Genomic DNA, 14,676 nt, shown 5'->3' with positions numbered 1-14,676 from the left:
GTCACTCAAATCACCTTTCTTCCCCATACTGATGCTCGGTTTGAACTGCAGGAGATTGTCTTGACCATGTCTACATGCCTAAATGCACTGAGTTCCATGTGATTGGCTGCTTAGAAATTAAGTGTTAACGAGCAGTTGGACAGGTGTACCTAATAAAGTGGCCGGTGAGTGTAATTGCCAGTATTAATTGTTATTTCCCATGAAGAGTCCTGAAAAACAAAATTAGAGCATCATTTGCAAATGAGAAACAAGAAATCATAAATAACTGTAATCCTGCTACAACCCCGATTTAATGATTCTGCTGTATTTCCTCCCAGCCTAAAATAGCCTTAAATCATAATTTATTAATCCACATCTTTCTTTGCTCACAGTTTCCTCCTGTGGTTTCTGAAAAATCATAAAATGACAGAGAAGTGCAGAAACAGAAGAGTTTGAGAATGAGACGCTGCAGGTACACTGAGGGAAAATATCCTTAAATGAGAGCAGTGCCTGAAGGCACAAATAAGCACTAAAGATGAAGGATCAGTAATAAGAGCAGATTAAGGAAGAAGATTGAAAATAGCTCTAATCAGTCCCTCACCTTGAAGGGCGGTGTTGACTAAGGGTTTAGTGTAGATCAGGAAGGAAAGCAGACAGTGGAGAGACAGCTGCAGCCCTTTGTCCTCCACTCTTACAATAGACTGGCCCTCAGAGAGGAAGTATTGATTTTTATAGTATTTTGCCATTTGAGTAAAAATAAAGGCGGTTGCATCTGTTTTTTTCACAGCTTGAAATCTGTACACACATGTCGATGTAATTGCTTTTTATTGTATTTGAAAAAATATCATAGCATTTTATCACTGTCAGAAGAGTTGATGATTAAACCCCAGAACCAATAAGCATTTTATCTCCCTCATAAGAAATGGCTGTCATCAGCTCAGTTGCTCTGCAGGCTACCCAAATAATAAGTCCCGTTATTTTCACAAATTAATCGCTCACAGTTCTGAAATGATCTTATGAACACTGTGCTTGACCAGAAATCGATCCTGTATGATTTGTGCAGCTTCAGTTTCTCAAATCCTGGAAATAGGAGGCAGAAATTTACTATTTAAGTGGATGTTTGTCTTTTTATTTTAGAAACACCTACCATTACTATCAGCAACTTTTTTGTAGATTTGAAAAATGTAGTATTTTTACACAAATTGGAGCAACTTGTTATCATTGTTGTATACAAAAACTTTGTTCCAGTTTGGACAATTGACTTAACTTGATAGGTGATATAATTTTGCTGCATATTTCTGTATATGAAATGGATGTCTGTAATTTAAAGTGCTTTTACAGGCAATCTACATCTATGATTTTCCAAGCCCATTAAGAAGAAACTCTGTTAGTTGACACAGATCGTTTGAATAAATTGATGTGAAACATCAAAGCAAGGCTTTACAACAGCACACGTGATAAATAACATTCCTTTGAGGTGTGTGTTGCTACACGAGGAGCATGCAAGCATCATTAGTGTCGGTTTCTCTTTCATTCTGTGTTAAGGCTTCTTTCACCTGATGATGCAAGAATAAAGGGAGTAAAGCAAGCTAGATGCTCTGTGGCCTCATACATTTCTATCATTAATTCTTGCCATTGTACAAGATAAAAAAATATATTTTTATATCAAATAAACCAACAACTTCATATTTCCCTTCTATAGATGATTGATTGAAGAGGGCTGTCTTCCAAGGTTTAACCCTGTCTCTCTCATAGTTGTAGCTATTGAATATAACTTTGACTGAAACCAACTATGTGCTTTTTTCATTCTAAAGGGTTAGAAACAGACTCAGAGCTAATCGGCCTTGCTGGGTTTTTTCTCCTTGAAGAAGCTGCTTAAAGCTACTGTGGCCGCTAAATGTTTCCTTTTATTCTTACATAGAAAGTACTATAAGATCAGTGCTTCTTTATTTATTTTATGTGCTTGCTCTTTCAATTTGAGCTTCCAGTTGGTTCCTGGTTCACACTGAGCCTGATTCTTTTTGTTTTCCCCCTGGTGAATGGGGCGTTTTTTCTCTCCACAGTCACTACATGCATTCTCTGCATGAAGGATTGCTTCAAATCCAACAACTCGCTTAATATGCTGAGTTTCTTTAATTTAACCAGTTTTACTAATAAAGTAAACATGAATATAATTTTCGATAACTGGTCAGTTTTAATAAGACTATTTGACATAGATTGCTTTAATTGACTTTTTGTGTAAACTGGGGTTGATGTGTCATGAATTGGTACTTTTAAAAGGAAGGAGTAAGAAAATTACTGTAAAATTAACCAAAATCATCTTTTTTTTTTTTTTTATCTAGGATGGAGGTAAAATTCCCTACAGTATATATAGTTGGTCCTCTCCATGACATTTTATTAGATTAACAAAGGTACAGTAGTGGATTTATATTTACTTATTTCACACATACACTGCTTCCTTGTGTGAGATCTTTAAGCAGAAGGCATTAGGAGGAAAATTGTGGACCTCAGTTTAGGGTTTGTGGATTTTGTGGAATCAAAATACAAGCATGGCAAGAACATTGTAGAAACAACAGGTTAAAAACTGAGAAGGGGACAAAGAAAGCAGGCGAGGCAATCAAGGGAGAAGTGAACACAGCTGACGAGGATCAATGCAATTAGCCAAAGAGAAAGGGAGAATAGAGATGAGGAGGAGTGAGAGGAAACAGAGAAGAAACCTAACATGCAGTAAGAATAGACATATTAACTAGATCCTCAAAACATAACTATATGTCACTATGTAGAGAATAAACAATAATGAGAACAACACTGCTAGAAAATACCTGACAACATCAAACAAGGCCATGAACTGATATAGCAAAGCTTAAATTACAGAAATGAAAAAACAATGACAATAACCAAAAGAACACACTAAACAATAATGAAATGTTCAAAAGATGAGAAGACAAAGAGGAAACAGAACCAAAGTCCTTAGGATTGTAAGGCCTTCAGAAGTCTGTTTTTTTATCAGATACATTATCAGACCCACAAAGTCGTCATGTTTATCCAGAGACCCTCAGCATGTCACCTGATTGGCTAAAAGGTAGCTAAAAGTACAGCTTACATCACTCCAGAGCCTTTCTGCTGCCCACATATGGTGGTTCTAATGCGGTTTGCCAATAAATATCCAAAATAAACACAAGGATGGAACAATTTTCATGTCTTGTGACCAGTTTCTTTTTTATAAAGAATTATAAATTATTTTCATTCTTTATTTGGACAAAATTATTTAATTTATTGTCAGTCCATAAGCGAACCACCATTAGAGGAGTGAGTCAGCAGAACACAGCTTAATCAGGGAGGAGGTGCTGATGTCATACCTCTCTTGGTGAGGTCACAACCCCAATAGCAAAAAATTTGATGTAGTATCCTCTTTTACAGCTGAAGAATTGTCAAATAGATTATTTTAAACACAAAAGCAGCATATTAAGTTGTTAGATTAATTCCTTTGTCATGTAGAAGCTTTCACAACAAATGCTTTTGGGCATCACAGCACTTAAAAATGTTTGGACAAACAACCAGATACTCGGCTCTCTAGTTGTTTATTCAGCTCTGTTCTGTTGTTACAAGCTAGAGAACAACTTGGCTTTATTTGCTTTGATAAGTTGCAAAAAATAGTTTTAACGTGTTTTTTTTAGCAACCTACCTCAAAACATCATCTGTGCAGGTAGTTCGTCACTACTAGGATCCTGCTAGATTATTCAAACAAGGACAAAATGGGAACTTTTAAAAATATACTTAAAGTTTTCATATTTTGTATGAATGGATGCTCTGAAATTGAGAGTTCTGGTTGACAGATAAATGGTGAGAAATACCTGCCTGCCAAGAATTACCTCCCCTGTTGTGGGAATGTGCATCACCCTAAACTCTCGCACATTGATAACAAAAGCAGAAAATGCATTCCAACTGAGCAGAGAATCCATTTATTGGACACTTACTTTCTGGGCCACTGGAAGTCTTATTGAACAGGGGGTTGTGTTTTTTTTTTACAAAAGAATATGAGCCTATAGACCTATTTAAAATACAGTAAAAATAAATAAGTACACACATAAAGATTCACTACTTTATTGTCTTATGCAGTTCAGTGCATGCAACCAGGGTCTGTAACACACTGACATCATCAGTTCAAGGGGAATATATGCGCTATTGATTAATCATCACACTATAACAACGTAGATTTGGTTAGCTGGGATGAACCTGAGTCACTGTGTTTATGTCATACATGACTCTATTAGCTCCAATATCCTTTTATGCAAACCACAACGAAGTAATTTTGTTATACTGCTTATTGAGGAGTTCTCCACATCCATTACACAAAAAAGTACAAGATCAAAATAACACTCTGAAATACTATGGTTACGTTAAGCTGCACGAATAGACATGAATGTGCGCAGCAGCACCATGCTCTTACTTTGAGCTATAGGCAGGGTGGTTTGCCTGGTTACAGGTGTCCAAATGTTCAGGTGCGCTCTGAGGTCGTGGAGATAGTCTCTCATAAGCGAATGAATGCGAAATGCGTTTCTGTGCCTTTTTTCCTCCTCCTTTCTGTCAATGTGCATTTACTAGTCTGCTGTAGCACGCTGTAGCTTGCTCGGCTTTGCCATGACAACGTAAATTCAATGAACTTGTTGATTAGGCCTCAAAATAATTAAATTGAAATCCAAATAGTAAAATAAAAGAACTCAAAGTCATTCGCCAAAATATTCTTAAGAAAATTTATAAATTGTGCAAAGGGGTCCTGCAGCACCCCCAGCACCCTATTTCCCGCGGCCATGCCTACTAAAACGTGTCTTCATACATGTAAAAATCCTATTCATGTGAATTTAACTGTCCAACAAAACTCTAAATTTCAGGGCATCCATGCAAAAGAAATATGAAAACATTAAGTATATGTTTAAAAGTTCCCTTTTCACTTATATTTCAATCTGTTTTCTCTTCTGTGTGCCAGAGGGGAGGTAATTCTCCGCAGGCAAGTATTTCTTGGCATAACACCGACAGACAACAGCGCAGTGAATCCCCAGTAAAAGCTTTCTAAGGCCGTCGGGATTTCCCGCTCACTTCGTAGTCGGTGCAAGTGAATATAAAGTGTTTAAGGTTTGGTGTTAAGGTAAGGTTTTGACTTAATTACTCCACCTCTGTCAGAAGGAATGGGCCAAAAGGTGTTGCTGGAGTTGCTGCAGTCGCCAAAAAGGTTTGACCCGAATTACTTTGTTTAAAGGAAATGCTTTTAGATACTGATAAAGGAAATCTAAACTTCCAAAAGTGAGGTAAGATTTTTTTAAAGGTACAGGATTTTTTTGCACCCTTGCAGACTTTAACAACAACAGCTGAGCCTGATGAGTGCCAACTATAGACAAATAATTGTCTTTATGCTGCCATTCTAGAGATTGCGACATTAACTGAATGAAAAGAGAAGAAGTCAACCTTCAAATGATTAGAAATATTTGTTTTTCAAAAAGGGGCTTAAATGATAAATGTGTTCATTTGCACTATTAAAAAATTGCAATTTAAAAGTAGAAAACACTTATTTTTATAACCAGTAGTGTTTCCATAGTCCACTAACAACGCTGCAGCAGCTTCTCTTTGGTTTTTGCTTGAATGAATTTCAGACTCTGAATAATAAATTATAACTGATTTTTTTTTTTTTTTAACCCTGAGGGATTTGAAAGTGTTTTCTAGCGTATAGATGAGATGCAATATTTAGCAATGGTACACTGTGTGCATTGTAAATGTGTGTGTATGCATGTGTTTTTGCATATAAACAAGCTTTTCAGAAGTATATGAAATTGTTTTTTTCTCCCACGTAAATAAATTGCGTTTTGTCTTATGAGGGCTGGAAGGCGCACTGTGACTCACTAACAAAGAGGTTCTAAATGGTTCCTTCTTTTTTTTTTTTTTTCGCTTTGTTTTTGTTTCTCAATTTAATTTAATTTCAGTGTATCTGATCTGATCATTTTAGAATAATGACCTCAGCTTTGGTAAGATGGACTGTGGCGGGGTGGTTAAGGGGGAACAGCAAATGGAGAAGACAGGCGAGGTTTGCTGAAAGAATGACAACTATATCATAGAGATAAATACATTTTGAGCCCGGCCTGTTGGTGGAGCAGGTGTAAAGGAGGAGGAAGCCATGAGGAGTTTGACAGTTTCAGATGAAAGTTCAGATTTATGAAGTTGCTGCCAGATGTAACCGCTGCTTCTCCAGCTGCAGGCAGCGACCCAAAGCAGCTCAGCTGGTGATGAGGCAGCAGGTGGGAGGTGATTGCGTAAAATGTCAGACCTGGAGCTTTGCGGCAGATGATACAGAGTTCAAAGAAAAAAATCGTTAAAGCAATAAACAAGTGATGACCATACTATTTTTGTATATTTTTATTCTATGTAGGATGAATCTATAGTTTATTGCCAAGAGTATTCAAAAAGTTCGAAGTTACAGGTTAATATTCATTAGAAACGTTGTTCTAGACTCCAAAGTTCCTTTTCTGAATTCTTGGTTGCAAAATGAAAAAACAATATGGCAACTTTACTTACTATATTTCCTTTCCCTCAAGGTGTTGGATGCGATGATTCGATGTAGTGTTGCATCAATCAATTACCTGCAGCCTTACAGCAGTAATGTTACTAAGTCATTAACTAGACCTATTCTGTGTTACATTTAGCCTAATCGTTAAAAGATCAATTTAAGTATTTCTTTAAACATTAAAATTAGCAGCAATGCAGTCTGCACTGTACTGTCCCCTGTCAAAATGAGGGCTGGGTTTAACATTTCAAATGTAAAACAGAAGCGGTGAACTATTAGCCTTGGGACCACACATGGTTAGGGTTTTTCTTCCTCATTTATCAGCACTTTGTAATTTTATTGAACTAGTTTTCGTATTCTAGAGGCTGCTCATTGGAGCAGTGGATATTACTCGTGCCTTGCCGCAAGAAGGTTCTGGTTCCATTCCCGGCCCGGAGTTTGCATGTTCTCCCTGAGCATACGTGGGTTCTCTCCAGGTACTCTGGCTTCCTCCCACAGTCTAAAACCATGACTGTTAGGCTAATTTTCTTCTCTAAATTGTCCTTAGGTGTGAGTGTGTGCGTGAACGGTTGTGTGTTTTGTGTGTCTGTGTTGCCCTGCAATGGATTGGCGATCTGTCCAGGGTGTACCCAGCCTCTCGTCCAAAGACAGCTGGAGATAGGCACCAGCACCCCTCGCGACCCCGCTTGTGATAAGCGTGATGGAAAATAGATGGATTGTTTTTCGACTTTGGCATTAAATGATACATGTTTTATGTATTTTTTAGATTATTGTTGGAACATCAGTTTTTTTCCCAGGTATCAACCCCATGAACCAAATTATCTCTCTTCATGAAAGAAAAAAAAAAACAATATGTACAGGAAAAAACAGTAATGATAAGGACTCAAGTCTGTCATAATATAGAAAATGCAGAAAAAACAGTGTTGTTGTCCATATTTCATGGAATTTATCGACAACATGGGCAAAAATGAGCAGCTGCTTCTGTGGACAACCCAGAGAGCTTCTGGAAAGCATGTTTTCTGAGGACAAAGTGACAAAGCAAATGTCACTATGACAAAATTAAGAACTCAGTTCAACCATAGGTGGTGGCATTATGTCTCGTCCACATTGCAAGGGTTTAAAATTGTCAGTTGATTTTCAAAACCTGAAATGCCACACATGACAAAAACATAAATCGTAGCTTTCACTGGGGCTGTATTGAAAAAAGTTAGATTTTCCAGGTCTAATGATTGATTCTCATAACCAAACAGCAATTATTAAAATATGTACTTTCCACTGCTTTACAGCCATTTACATGTAACAGTATTATGAATATGTTTGCTGACTTCACAGTCATATACTGTAGTTCAGATAAAATATAAAAAACATTTTGAATACCAGCAATCCAATTTGAAATCAAACACGATTAGATCAGTTCAAACGAAATAGATTCTTAATCTTGAAAATCTAAATCTAAAAAATTTTCAACATTTAAATGAATACCCAGCTTTAGCTATAACTAGTTCAGAATAAATAAACTTGATAGATGAGGTAGAAACAAAGAAGATACTTTGATTTCGTCACCCTGCTTTCTGATTGACCACATGTCATATTTACAAGGCTGTGAACAAAGATATCAGTCTAACACAACCAGATTTAAGGTTGTAGGGGTCCCAACCCCTACACACCAGAGGAGCAATCACTGTAAAAAGGGCATCATTAACATATTTTTTTTATTTGTTTGTTGTTTTTCTCCCATTTGTATTGGTGTACTGTAAAAAAGCTGTATGTAATCATAAAAGATAATAATAAAAAAATGTTCAGTTTTCCAACAGGACAATGGTCATACACATACATTCAGTGTTTTTTGAGTAAATAAATGGGGTAAATATTGAGTTTATGGGCCGTTCTGCCCATGATGAGTTTATCTAAACTTCCGACTATATATATTTTAAATTTTTTAACTGTATTGATACAAACAATTGCAAATTCCCAGAGAAATCATGGAATTAGGTTGGGTTTCTGAAAAACATTTAAAGCCAGCTTTACTCTGGTTTGAAATGATAACTACATCCTCAGTTTGGTCCTTGTCAACACCCATCAGACAAATCACCACTACTTGCTGTCTGAGGATAATCTCTAGATGACTTCTTTGTCTCTCTGCTGTCAGGTAGAGGAGATCCGGGGTTTTATCGAGTCTCTGGCAGAGAAGGTTGAAGAGGTGAAGAGGAAGCACAGCGCCATCCTTGCCTCACCTAACCCCGATGAAAGTAAGGATGTTTGTCTTTTTTATTTCCTTGTGCTTAAGTCGGTGTAACACAATTTGCCCAGGGGCAGAGAGTTCAACATGGCAGAACCCCTACAGTTCTGATAAATGCTCTGTTGGATTTAAATACTTCAGTAGGTAGAGCCATATAATACAAAACTTGAGTTTTCGTCTGCACTTTCTAGTAGTTTTGCTATTTGTCTAGTTTACTAGACTTGTAAATCAATATTAAATCTAATTATTTTAAGATATTGATAATCTTTGTTTTTCCCTCCCTAATATGGAGAGCAAACATTCAAAAAGTTTTAACTTGAGGTATTTATATACACAGTTAGCTGGGGGGCTCACCTGCTCCTCTCTTGATTCAAATGACTGTCTTGATTTTATGCCTTTGCAGAGCTGAGTGAAACCCTGATGAATGAAATTCGGATATTTGAGTACATAGTGTTGGAACAGGAATGCTTTATCAAATGTTAAAGGACTGGGGTTGAACACCCCTAGCTGATTTTTCACTTTTTTAACCTGGCATTTGCTACTTCTAGGATTAAGCAAGCAAAGTTCAGTTGTTTCAAAGTTGTATTTAAACCATGTAGTTATTATTTATCATAAAACCTGGTGGCTTTCATATGTCGTTTATCTGATTTATAAAAGAAGCAAAGTGACTCCTAATAGGGGCAGTTTCTTTTGAACTAAAGGAAGAAAGTGACTCTATCTTTTAGAATAATGAGAGAAAAGAAGGATTTGTTGAAAAGCAGAAATCCTTTTGAAGCTGAAGTCCATCAGAGGCCTTGAAGATCCTTAGAGCTGTCTCATCCACCTGTCAGCTCCCTCTGTACTTTTGAAAAATATAATATCTCATTTTACTCTCTTGTTTTTCCATTTTTCTCAAATGTTCAGCTTTCCAGTCTGTCTGCTGTCTTCTCATTGCTCTTTTAAGACACTTTCCTCTTTGCTTTTCTTCATTCAGTGTAGGATACTTCAATCTTTTCTCTCTTCCAACCATCTTTTTCTCCTTTCTCTTCCTTTTCTGATATATGGCATGGATCTAGACCGTACTCTTAGATGGGTATTTTACATATATTAGTAAGGGCGCCAATCCAATTTTCTCCCACTGATTCCTTAGCTTCTGTCTAACTGAAAAGGCATTGATCTGTTCTCTGGAGATTAGCCCTTTAACCAGCCTGAACATGATCGTGACAGGCAGCGTGGAACCAAGCTGGCAATCAGACAAGATGTTTTATTTTTATTTTACAAACTGCTTAATGTGTGCCTGGATTTAAAGCTCAGTGTTTCTGTTTGTCTACCTGAAAGCAGAAAATACAAAGCTAGACAGCTGATAATGTGACCTTTATTCATCTAAGGCCACTTAGATTACACCTATTAATCTGAGTAGAACCTGCATCTACAGAGCCCCTTTGGTTTGAGAAAAACAGATTATATCTAAACACCTCGCACTGAATAATGCATAATGTTTGGGAGCAGAAAGAGAAAGAGCATATTTCAATCAATATGTTTCACCAAGCACAGCAATGAAAGTACTGCTGCTGAAGGTCATTTTCGGTGCTTTCCATTTGTTCATTTGATGATATTTGCTTTTGGGAGTAAAACCGCGAATAATGTGTTTATGACAATGCACAGTAGCTTTGCTTCTGCTCTAATGAAAAAACAAAGAATAGGAAAAAAAAAGCTGCAGGCCGGCATGCAAATGTGCTTTAGGTTGGATCTAAGTATGAGAACAGGGACAAACAAATTCTTTACAATTTCCACTTTAACTTGATCATTGTGTGAGACGGTTTTCCTTGTTTTCCATAAAAGATAGTTGTTTTACCATCCTGTAGGAGGCCTGGTTATTAGGACTGGGAAAACAGTCTCCAATCTGGTTCTCTAGTTATCTAGAACCAGCTCATAGATTTAGGGGAGAACTTTCAAACTGCAAAAAGACTTGAAAGCCATGACTTGAAACCGGGACCCTCAATGGTAACCACTGCATCTCCTTGTAGGCCTTTTATTCCAATGCATTTTGCAGTGGACGCAAATAAGTGTGGTTCAACTCAACCCAGTTCAGACCAAATTAAACAAGAAGAGGGATGCTGTCACATGCAGCCTCTGTGTAATATTATCATCGCCCCTGCTTTACACATCATTCCGAATCACTTTGTCCACCCCCTTTAAATGAAGCAAAGCTAATTCCCACCAGGGATTTGCAATTTATTATGTGTGCCTGCTTTTTTCCCCTGTGGGTGTCAGCGTGTTTGAAATTTGCTCAGCAGTTCTGTACAGTAGGAGTAGCATTAACAACAGAGATGGAGCAGGTAATCATTAGATCACAATGAAACTGCTTTTCCTTGAGTGCTGAACAGACCTGATATACTATAAAGAAGTTGAATTGCATTATTTATTTATTTTTATTGGCCTTGAACAACACTGTGTCTCTTTTGTTTGTTTTATGGAGCTTCTATTTTAAAGATGTCAAGAAATTAGTGGTCAAATGTTGGGGTTCATTACTCTTTGTGCAATCGGATGAGTTTTTAAACTTGGGTACACCAAATTAATAGTGAAGTTGATAAAACTGAGCAATTTGAAATCTTAAAGGAAAGCTTTGTGTCAACAACTTGAAGCTTTCTCTCTGGTTCTTTTCCTAAAAATAGATAACTCGGGACAAACTCTTTAAATAACACTTCATAACGTATATGTATTAAATAACCAGGAGAAGACAGCTGCTTACCAACCAGGCTCACTTCTTGAAAAGTGGCTCCGACAAACAGGTAGAGAAGCATTCTATACTTCAGGATGCCACATCATTATATCATACACATTTGCAGATGAGACATCCATGGCTCCAGCCTTATCAAAACAGGACACCTCTCTCATTCCATTCCCAAATCTTTGCCACGTACAGAATGAACATTATAACTGTATATAGCCGGACTGAGGAACTGTCCTAATTAGATAAACTACTGAGGAAAACATCAGTTCTGACACGCAATAGACAGCTAATATTTAGATGTAATAAACTTACACATCATCAATAATAATTATCCTAACAAAAACCTTCAAATCTGTTTGTTTGAAAAAGTCTGCAAAAGGTCTTTAATATCATTTATTTTACTGACTTGATATCAAGTTAAATTGGAAAACCATCATCTGAAAATGTATTACTTGTCTTCATTTTGCAACTGATCTTGTGATTAAATTTTGTACTGAGGTTAATCTGTAATCAGTTTTTTATTTAATATCCGGAGTAAAAGGGGGCTATACTGATTCATGTTGCTTCATTTTAAAGAGATATTTATGTTTCAAAATATGTGAAAACCTGTCTGCATATACAGAGTAGGTGTGTAGAGAAGGTGCAAATAAATTCTATGTGTTCAATTGAGCAGGGAGGGAGGGCAAACTTTTTTTTTTAATCCATGCCTCCATCAATATGTAGATCATATTATTAAAGCGATTTTTCTTTTCTTATGTGAAACTCAACTGCAGCCTCATGTTTTTTGTGTCTTTTTGGAGCATGTTAAAAGGTCAGGTGCAAACTGAACGTAAACATTTCTGTAGTTATTGTGGCATCGAAGGAGGCATTGGTGTAATGCCGAACATTGAAATCATTTTTTTCTCCCTTGGTATTCTTTAGATGGCTCTGCAGGACACATAGAAATACCCAGACCTACACACAAACAGGTTTACACTGCTTCAAAATCCTTTGAAGGGGCTGCTTAGAGGAGCAGTGGGTAGCACAGAAAATTCCCGGCCTGGGTTCTTTCTCCATGGAGTTTGTATGTTCTCCTTGAGCATGCATGGGTTCTCTCCGGGTACTCCGGGATCCTCCCATAGTCCAAAACCATGACTCGATAGGGTATAAGTGTGTGTGTGAATGGTTCTTTGTCTCTGTGTTGCCCTGCGATGGCCTGGCAACCTGTCTAAGGTGTACCCCGCCTCCCCCCCGTAGAGAGCTGAAGATAGGCACCAGCCTCCTTAACGACCCTGCTTGGGATAAGCGTGATGGAAAATGGACAGCTCCAAAATCCAGTATTACAATTTGAGTAAATTGAGTCCTTATTCTGCCTAATGGTACAACATGAATCTGAACAAAGGAGAGAGGAGGTCAAGAATAAGGACAGGTCACCAATGATCCCAGTGTAGACTGGAATCAACATGACATTTTTATTATGATCTCCATCTACATGACACCACACAGCGTCATTTTTTCTGCCACACAGAGGTGGGTAGGAAGTAGTCACATTTACTCAGTTACATTTATTTAAGTGACTTTATGTAAAGAAGATGTACTTTTAGGAATAGTTTTGCTACACTGTACTGTTAACTTTTACGGGAGTGAACAAAAAAAGATAAACGTATCACTACTTTTTGAGAAAAATTCCTGCCTACTCTTCCCATTATGAGTAATTCTACCAAATAAAAAACAGGTTTTAAACAAATATATACCAGAAGAGAGACACACCCGTACTTCTTTTGTGTCCTCAGGCCTTTTTGGATTTATTTGCTTACCGAGTCTGCCGTGTCAGTCAGTGGTAGAGTTAGAAATACACCATATTGTAATTTACCTTATTCTAACATACATTTTTATATTGGAGTTTTAAAACTGAAATTGTCATATGAAATTCTCCTTCCACATAAAATTATGATTTAATTACTGCATTTTAAATATTTTTACCTCATTCTGAAGCACCAGAATTTGCATATAACTTTATATTATGTGTAAGCGTTTATCATTTTAAAAATATTATTTCAATTGTTATGCTCATGAGTGGCAAGTAAATCAGGTACTTTGCACCTAAATAGCCTTTTTACCACTTTTTTTTTGCTCCTATTTGAGTCATTTCTTAGATGGCTACTCCTTACTTTTACTAAAGGTTTTGGGTTTTCTCTCTGCCTCTGTTGCCACACCACTTCTAGCTTGCAGTATTTTTATTGAAACTCAACACCATGCGTCTCTGTACAAACACTGGCTCAATACAGTAAATAAGTAAGAGCTTTGTAGCCAAAGCAGAAGTGTGTCAGCGGTCAACATAAGTGATGTCTGAATGATGCTGGCAGTGTGGAAGGATGTAGGAAGAGACCTGCCTGTTTGCTTTATGCTATAGCTCCTTTAGCTTATGGAGCATCCAATCTATATATTTGATGCCAATGAGCTAAAACAAATCACACAAACCTTCATGTGACATAACCTGTATTCACAGGCCATATCAGGGAATTGAACAACAATGCATAATTGCTTCAAGTGTATTCTGTTTGATACATGCTTATGTGCACATCTTCATTATAATGGAAAGCTTCTGCAACTCACTATTTTTGATAACCTTTTTTATTTTTTGTTGTGTTTTTTCAGTAAGCTTTAGTCTCAAGATGCATTTCCATTGCATAATGATATCTCTAAGGCTAAAGGCTGCCTGGAATTGGCACAGCAGTCCAGACTTCCTTTCAAACCCACAGTAGCGTTCCTACTGTTGACCTCATTAAAGGTGAAGAAATGGAAGCTAGGGGATACAATTTGCTGTATTTGAATTGAACCACTCTACCTATAAGTTGTACTGCACATGTGCCAGGGCTTTCCAGCACAGAGAGAGACAGTTTTTGTTTGTTTGTTTTTTCTGGCACATAACAATGATAAGGATGTTGCCGAAACATCACCCTCTCCAGTTCATTTTAAAATCATGGCATTTTAAAGATAAACCTCCAAAAACCAACCATACTATTCTTTTTTTTCACCCAAAAATCTTAATGTGCAAAAGTCAAAAGTCAAAAAGCCTTTATTGTCATTATATTCTGCAACGGATACAATGAGATTTGGGACTTCCATATCAGCTACCGTGAAATAAAAATATATAAATATATTAAAAGGAAAAGGAAATGTAAACAGTTAAAAAATATATTAAAAGGAAAA

General features: G+C 37.0%; 1 protein-coding gene across 1 annotated transcript in view; it reads left to right on the top strand.

Moving 5' to 3' along the window:
- Positions 1 to 14,676, top strand: part of LOC107081878 (syntaxin-1A-like) — a 93,244-nt gene that overhangs the window by 38,072 nt on the left and 40,496 nt on the right. The window contains exon 3 of the mRNA XM_015370223.1: positions 8,682 to 8,781. Within this exon, the coding sequence (XP_015225709.1) occupies positions 8,682 to 8,781 (100 nt within the window). The remainder of the gene's footprint in view (positions 1 to 8,681; positions 8,782 to 14,676) is intronic.

The sequence above is a fragment of the Cyprinodon variegatus genome, unplaced genomic scaffold, assembly GCF_000732505.1.
Source record: "Cyprinodon variegatus isolate N-32 unplaced genomic scaffold, C_variegatus-1.0 Scaffold44, whole genome shotgun sequence".
Taxonomy (NCBI): Eukaryota; Metazoa; Chordata; class Actinopteri; order Cyprinodontiformes; family Cyprinodontidae; genus Cyprinodon; species Cyprinodon variegatus.
This window is presented reverse-complemented; position numbering and strand designations above follow the sequence as displayed.